This window comes from Ipomoea nil, unplaced genomic scaffold (genome assembly GCF_001879475.1).
Source record: "Ipomoea nil cultivar Tokyo-kokei standard unplaced genomic scaffold, Asagao_1.1 scaffold1850, whole genome shotgun sequence".
Classification (NCBI taxonomy): domain Eukaryota; kingdom Viridiplantae; phylum Streptophyta; class Magnoliopsida; order Solanales; family Convolvulaceae; genus Ipomoea; species Ipomoea nil.
In genome coordinates, this window is record NW_017618278.1 from 1 (window position 1) to 7,427 (window position 7,427).

Sequence of the window (7,427 nt, forward strand, 5' to 3'; positions counted from 1 at the left end):
CCCGGCCCGCTTTGGTTCGCGCGCCGCCTTCTCCTTCCGCCTTTCTGTCCCCCTTTCCGTGTGCTCCTCTGTGTGCCCCTCTCCGTCCCCCCGTGGTTGTTCTGGCCTCGCTCTCGGCCGTCCCCCGGTTGTGTGCCCCTCTTGTTCCTCCCTGGTGCTGCGCGTTCCCTTCCCGGTGGCCTCCTGGTCCCTCCCCCCCCTTGGCCTTCCCTCTCCCCTCTGCTCCCTCTTCCTCCTCCCCTCCTGCGTCTGGCTCCGCCCCTCCCCTCCTGCGCTTCCTTTGTTGCCGTGCCTGGCTGCTTCTTTGTGCCGCTTGCGCGTTCTTCGGCTTCTTTGCGCCCTCCTTGCGGGTCCCCCCTTCCTCCTGGCCTTGCTTCCCCCTGCTCGCTTCGGTGCGCTTGCGTTGTGTCGCGTGTTCTTCCTTCGGTTGCGCGCTTGCCTCTCCCCTGGCCGCCCTCCTGTGCTTGGTCTTTTTCGCGCTTGCGGCGCTTGCCGCTTTGCCCGCGCTGCCGCTTGCGCTGTTTCGGCTCTGGCCGCTGTCCGGTTTTGCGCGTTTTGCGTGTCCTGGTGGCTCTTTCGCCCGGTTGGTGGCCCGGCGGTGTCTTTCCCCCCTCTCCTCCCCCTTGCCTGTTGCCTTTTCCTCCGTGCGGGGTCTTTTTGCTCTTCCCCTGCTTTCCCCCCTTTGCCCTCCCTGCTCGTTCGTTTCGGTTCTCTTCTCTCCCTCCCCTTTGTCTGCTGCTGTGGCGCCCCCCTTTCGCTGCTCGGCCTGCTTTTCCCTGCCTCCCCTTCCTCGCGCCTCCCTCTGTTCCGCCCCTCCTCTGTGCTGTCTCTCTCCCCGTTTTTCTGTCGCTTGGCCGCCCGCGCCTTGCTTCTTTTCGCCTCTTTCTTCTGGCCCCTCCCCTCCCCGGTGTTCTTCTTTCCGGCTCCCCCTCCTCCTCCCCTCATTGTCCCCTCTTCCCTGGTCCGCTTGTGTCGCTCTTCCTCTTTTTCTTTGTGCCTCTCGTGTCGCTCGCTCCCCGGTTTCGCCCTGCCTGCCTCTCTGCTTTTTCCTTCGCTGTCGCCTTCCCTGTTCCGCTGTGCCCCCTTTTGCCTGTGCGCCCCCTCGGCCCGCGCCTTCCCTCCGCTCCCCGTCCCGCCTTTTCCGCTGCCCCTTGCGCTTTTCCTTTCCCTCGCGTTTCGCCCTTCGCTCCCTTCCCTCCTGCCCTCTCGTGTCTTCCTTTCGCCCCTCTTGCTTCCCCCCGCGGTTTTGTGCGCCTCTCCGCTCTTTGCTTCTCGGTCGGGCTGTCTTCCCTTGCTCCTTCCTTCTTTTCGCCCTGCTCCCGGCTCCCCTGCTGTCTCCCCTCCCTGTGTTTTGTTCTTGCCTGTCCCCCGGCTTGTGTGTTCTCGCTCTGGCCCTTGTCTTGTCCCCCCGTCTGTTGCCCTTTTCCCCTTCCCGCCCTCCTCTTTCCGCTGTTGTTTCCTCCCCCGCCTTTGCGCGCCCCCCCTCCCCGCCGGCTCTCTCTTCCGCTTCGGCTGTGCTTGTCGCTCTGGCGTTTTGCTTTTTGCTCCCCCCTGCTCCCCCTCTTCCCCCTCCGCCCTGGCCTGTCCCTGCGGTCCTTTTTCGCTCGCTTTTCCCTCCTGCCCCTCTGGCCTCTGCGCCCCCCGTTCGTGTCCCCTTCCCTTCCTTTGGGCTCCCCTCCTCCCCCCTTGCCTGTTCCTTTTCGGTCTCGGCTGCTTTTCTTGGTCGCCCGCCCTGCCTTTCTTTTGGCTTTGCCTGGCCCCTCGCCCCTCCTCCCCCTGCCGTCCGCTCTCTCTGGTCGGCTTGCCGTGCGGTCTCGTCCTGCTCCCCTCCTTCCTCGCTCTTTTGTTTCGTCCCCGTCCTTGCCTTCCTCCTCTTTCTCCCCTCTTCCCGCTGTGCTCCTCGGGCTCTTGCTTGCGGCTTTTCCCTCTTGCCCGCCTTTCTTTCTCCGCTCTTTTCGTGTCTTTGGCCTGCTTGCTGCCTCTTCCTTCGTTGCGTTGCTTTCCTTGTCCTCCCCGCCCGTCGTTCCCCTCTCCCCTCCTGCTCCTCTCGCCCTTCTTCTGCCTTCGCTTGGCCCCTTTCTCCCCTCCCGTTTTCTTCGTCCTCCCCCCTCCTCTCCTCCCCTCCCTTTGTCCCCTCCCCTGTGCTCCTTTTCTTGCCTTCTCCCCCGGTTTTCTCCCCCGGCCTTTTGTGCCCCCCCCGTTCCTTCGGCCCGTTGCTCGGCGTGTCCTCCCCCGCTCTCGGTGCTTGTTTTCCCCCCTCTCCCGCCTTCTTTCCTCTGTCGCCCTTCTTCCTCTCCCCTTTTCCCTCGCCCCCGGGCGGTTGTCTCCCCGTCGCCTTCCTCTTCCCGTCCGCCCTTTCCCCCTGCCCTTTTCCCGTCCCTTTGCTCGCCCGTGCCCTTCTTGTCCGCGGCCTCCTGCTCGCCCTCTTCTGCTGGCTTCTCGTCTTGCCCCGGGTGCCCCCGTTTCCTCGCCGTCTCTGCCTTCTTCTTGTGCCTCTCCTTTTGCCCCTCCCGTGCTTTCTTTCGTCTGCCCCTTCCCTCCTCCTTTGCTTTCTTCCGCCGCCCCCTTTTGTTCCCCTTCCCTTGTCCTTTTCCGGTCTTGGCCCTCCTTCCCCTCCGTCCCTTCTTTTCCCTTGCTCCCGCTCTTCTTGCCTTGCCTTCCTCCCTCTGGCTCCCTTCGCGCTTCTTCCCTGCTTGTGGGCTCCCCCTGCGCCCGCCCCCCGCCCCTCCCGTCTGTCTCTTTGCGGCCCTTGTTTTTCCTCCTTCTCGTGGCTCTCCCCTTCCTCGCTCTGGCGGGTGCTTTTTGCGCCCTCTCCCGTCCGGTTGTCGGTTGCCTGGGCTTTTCCCCGTTTCCTTGCTCCGTCGGTCCGTTGGCGGTCGCTCCCTTTTGCTCCTCCGCTTGTTCTCCCCCTTGTGTTTCCCCTTGCGCCTTTTGCTTTCCCCGTGTGGCTCTTCCTTGCTTCCCCGTGTCCTTCCCTCTTGCCCTCCCTGTCCCCTTGCTCCCTCCCCTGTCCCCTTTGCTCTTTCCCCGCTCTGTCCGTCTCCTTCCCTGCTTTTTCCCCTTGCCCCTTTCCTGCTCCTTTTTGTTGCTCTGGGTTTCCTTCTTCTGCGCTTCCTCCCCTGTCCCCTGCCTTGCTTCTTCTCCCCCCCTTGCTTTCTTGTTCCCTCCTCTGCCTGCTTTGCTGGTCGCTGCCTCTCCCCCCCTCTTCCTTCCTCTGCCCGCTCCTCCCCCGTCTTTCGCTCTGTTTTCCCCTTCTTCCGCCTCCCCCTTTGCTGCCCCCCGTCTGCCCTCCTTGCGTTTCGGTTTTCTCCCTTTCCCTCCTTCGTCCGGCGTCTTCTTGTCCGCCTTGTGTCTCCCGCTTCGCTTTTGCGTGTCGCCCGCGGTGTTGCTTGCTTCCGCCCCCTCTCTTTTCGGTCGCTCGGCTGCCGTCCTCCTCCCTCGTGCGGCTTCTTTTCGCGTTCTCTTTCTTCTTTCGGCTCCCCCCTTTTGTTGCGGTGTCCGTGCGGCCGCTCCTTGCTGTCGCCTTCCTTGCGCCTTGCCGTCGGCTTCCTTCCTTGCTTCCCGCCCTCCTGTTCCCCGCTCCGTTCGGCTTTTTGCCCTTTTCCCGTCTTTCTCGTTTTGTCGTCGCTTGCGTCGTTCTGGCCCCTTTTGCTCCCCTTCCTTTTTCTTTTGCGCCCTCTCGTCCCTGTGTCCCTGGCCCCCTCCTCCCCCCCCCTCGTGTCTCTTTCTTCCCCCTTCGCCTTCCTGGGTCTCCTGGCCCGCCTCGCTCCCTGTGTCGTCGCCTTCGCGGTCTTGTTGTCGCTTCTTGCGCTTTGGCTTTGCCCGCTGCCTTGCTTTGCTTTCCTCTTTGGCCCGCCTCCCCTCTTTGCTCTTTCTTGTCCCCCTGTCGGGTCGCCCTTCCCGCGTTTGTTTCTTGCTCGCTTGTTGCTCGTCTTGCCGTTTCGCTGCTTCCCTTCTTGTGCCCTTCCCCCCTTGTTGCGTGTGCGTTGTTTGCTCGTCGCCCCCTGCTTCTTTTGTTGTGTTCCCCTCCCCCCCTCCCTCTTTTTCTTCCTTCTTCCTTCGCGCCCCCTTCTCCCGCGGCCTTCTTCTTCCCTTGGCCCTTGTCTTTGCCGCCCTCTCCTCGCTCTCCTTTGTCCCCCCTTGCCTTGTCCTCCCCCGTTGCCTTTTCGCCCTTCCCCCCGGCTCCCTCTTCGCTTTTCCCCCCTTTCGCCCTCTTGTCCCCCTTCCTTTTGTTCTGCCGTCTCGTTCCTTTCCCCCGCCTCCGCCTTTTGGTCCTTCGCTCTTTTTCCGCTTCCCCCGCCTCGCTTTCTTTCCCGTCCTGTGTCTCGCCCTCCCCTCTCGCCGTCCCCCCCTTCCTGCCCCTCCCTTCCCCCTTTTTCGGTCCCCCCCTTGCTTTGGGTCCTTGGGTGTTCGTCCTTTTTGGTCCCCCCCTCCCCCTTGTCCTCCCTGCTCTCCGTTTCGGTGCTTGGTCCCCCTTCCCCCCTTCTCCTCCTCTTTCCTTTTTGCCCCCCTTTTTTGTGCCGGTTTTTGCCCCTTTCCTCGCTTTTTTGGCCCGTGGGCGTCGCTTGTTTGCGCCTCTGCTCGGCCTTCCCTCTGGCCTTCGTCCCTGGTTTCCTCTCCTCCCCCCCCTCTTGTTTGCGGGCTCCCTCTCCCTGCCTCCCTTCTTGGCTTCCTTCCCCTTTTCCTCTGCGGGCTTTGTGCCCTCGCCTCCTTGGTGTCTTTCCCTTTCGGCCCCCCTTTTGCCTTTTTGTCTCCTGTTTCGGCGCCCTCTTGTTTCTTTGCGGCTTCGGCCTCCCCGCCTTCCTTTTGCCCTTCGTTTGGTCCCCCTTCCTTGTCTCCCTGTGCTTTCTTGCCCTTTTCCCCCTTTTCCTCCTTGGCCTTTCTTCTTTCCCGTCGTCGTCGCCTTGGCCCCGTTTCTTGGCGGCTTGCGCCCCCGCTGGCTCCTCCCCCGTCCGGTTTTCTCCCTTGCGGGTTTTTGCCTCTTTCCCCTTTTGTCCCTTCTTTTGGCTGCCTGTGTCCCTGTTGCTCTCCCCTCTCTCCGGTTGTGTTCTCTCCCTTCCCTTGCTTTCCCCTCTTCTTGCCGCCCCTCCTTTTCTCTTTCCCGTCTTTCCCTTCCCGTCGCGCCTTTTGCCCTTTTTCCTTTCTTTGCTCTTTTTCGCGCCTCCCCCGCCCTTGCGCTCTTTGCGTTGCGCGTGCGTGTCCCTTCCGGTTTGCCCTTCTTCCCTTCCGTGCCCGCCGGCCTCTCTCGCCCCTGCCGCCTTGCCCGCCTCCTCCGCGTTCGCTGTTCCCTCCTTTTCTTCCCTTTCCCTTTGCCCTCCGCCCCCTGTCCTCGTCGGGTGCGTTGTTGGCGCTGCTCCTGCCCCCCCTTGCCTTGTCCTCCTTTTGCGGTGTCCCTTTCCTCCCTTGCCGCTTCTTCTGCCTCCCTTCTCTCCCGTGGGTCCCTCCTCCGTGCTTTTCTTCTCTCCTTTGTGCCCTTTTCTCTTTGGGTCTTGCCTTCTTCCTGTTGCGCGTTCGCCCTCTTTGTCTCTTGCCTTTTCCTTCCCTTGGGGTGTGGCCCCTTGCTGCCCCGTGTCCCGGCTTTCTCCCGTTGTCGCCTCCCTTCGCCTCTTCCTCCCCCTTTCTTTCTTCGCCTTCTTTGTTGCCTTCCCCGCTTTCCCTTGTGGCTTTTTCTTGTCGTTGCTTCTCTTCCTGCCTTTCCTCCCTTTCTTGCCCCCGCGCGCCCCTTGCTCCTTCGGCCTCCTTCCCCCTTTTGTCCTGCCCTTGCCGGTTGCTGGTTGCTCGGCTCTCCGTGCGTTGTTCTTTTCTTCCTGCTCTTCCTCTCCTCTTGCTTTCCTCTCCCCTTCCTCCGCTTTTCGCTCCCTCCCGCGCTTCTCGGTCGCTCGGGTTTTTCGCTCCCTCTGCTCTCTCCTGGCCGTGCCCTTCCTGTCCCCTGTCGCTGGTCGCCCCCGTCGCCTTTTGCGTGCGCTTTCTTTTTGCTTCCTCTCTTTTCCCCGCTCCTTCCTCTCTCCTCCGCTTTTGGCCCCTCTTGTTTCCCTGTCGGTCCTCTTCTCGCCGTTTCGCCTTTTGCCCTCCTCGCCTTTCTTTCCTGCTCTGGTGCGCTTCTTCTCCTTTTCTTGCTCGTCTCCTTCCCCCCTTTGCCTGCGCGTTTCCCCCCCTTCCTTCGCGGCTTGCCCTTTCGCCCTTTTGGCCTCTCGTGTCCTCGCTCGCTTTCCCCCCCTCTCCTTGGCCCTCTTGTCCCCGTTCTTTCTTGTTCTCTCTTCCCGCGCCCCTTCCCTTTTGGTTTTGGCCTGTCTTGTGGCGTGTCCCTTGTTTGTCCGGCTGCGGTGTTTGCCTTGCCCCTCTCCCTCGGCCCCCTGTCCCCCTTCCCCCCTTTCCTCCTGTCCTGCGGCTCCCTGTCCCTGCCTGCGCCTTTTCCCCTCCTCCCCTTTTTCTCCGGCCCCTCCTCGCTTTTGGGCCCGCGCCCTCTCTCTTTTCCTCCTCTTGCTTTTTCGCGCTCTGTCTCGCCGTCCCCGCTTGCCTCCCCTCGCCCCCCCTCTGCTCCCCCTTGTTGGTCCCGCTCGGGTGGTGCCCGTCTCGCGGGGGGGGGGGGGTGCCTCGCCTTTCCCCTTTTTCCCCCTCCTCCCTCTTTGGTCCTTTCCCCTCTCCGTCCCCGTCCCTCGCGTCCGTTTCCCCTGCCCCGCGGCCTCCTCGTCTGTCCCGCGTTCTGCCCCCCCTCCTTGCCTCCCTGCCGGTCCTTCCTGCTCCGCTGCCGTGTCCGTGCCCGCGCTCTCTTGCCTCTCTCCCGGCGCTGGTGTCCCTCCCTCTCTCCCCCCTCTTCCCGCTGCTCCTCCCTCTCGTGTCCCGTCGCCCGTTGCTCGCCTGTTCCCTGCCCCCGTCCCCCTTGCTTCGCCTCCTTCCCTCTTTCCGCTCGCGCCGTTTGCGTCCCTGCCTCCGTGCCCCCCTCTCCCCCCGGCCGCTTCCGCTTCCCTGTGCCTCGTCCCCGGGTTCGTCGGCTCCGCTCGCTCGCTCGCGCGCCTTCTGTCCGTGCGGTCTGTCCCTGCGCGCGGCCTTTTCTCGTGGTTCGGCCGTGGCGTCCTCTTCCTCGTCCCTTTCCTCCCTTCCCTTCTCGGCGTCCTTCCCTCTTTTCCCCCCCCGTTCCCTCGTGCCTCCGTGCTCCCCCGCCCTTCTTCCGGCTGTCTTGGCCCCCGCTCCCCCCCCCTCCGCGTGTCTCGCCCCCCCGCTCCCCTCCCCTCCGCGTCTTTCGCCCCCCGCTCTCCCCCGCCCCTCCGTGTCTTGCCCCCCGCTCCCCTTCGCCCCTCCGCGTGTTTTGCCCCCGCTCCCCTCCCTCGCGTCTTTTGCCCCCCCTCTCCTCTTTCTCCCCTTCCCCCTCCCCGGTCCTTGTCTCTCTCTCCCCTCGCTTTGCGCCTCTTCCGCCTCCGTTCTCCGCC

At 63.8% G+C, this 7,427-nt stretch overlaps 1 protein-coding gene across 1 annotated transcript; it reads right to left on the reverse strand.

The window, feature by feature from the left end:
• Positions 1 to 6: 6 nt before the first annotated feature.
• LOC109193286 (filaggrin-like) lies at positions 7 to 6,273 on the reverse strand (the record flags this gene model as incomplete). Its single annotated transcript, XM_019344145.1, has 2 exons — positions 7 to 4,004; positions 4,145 to 6,273. Coding segments are annotated over 2 exons (6,127 nt in total), but the record flags the coding sequence as incomplete, so codon positions are not given.
• Positions 6,274 to 7,427: the final 1,154 nt, after the last annotated feature.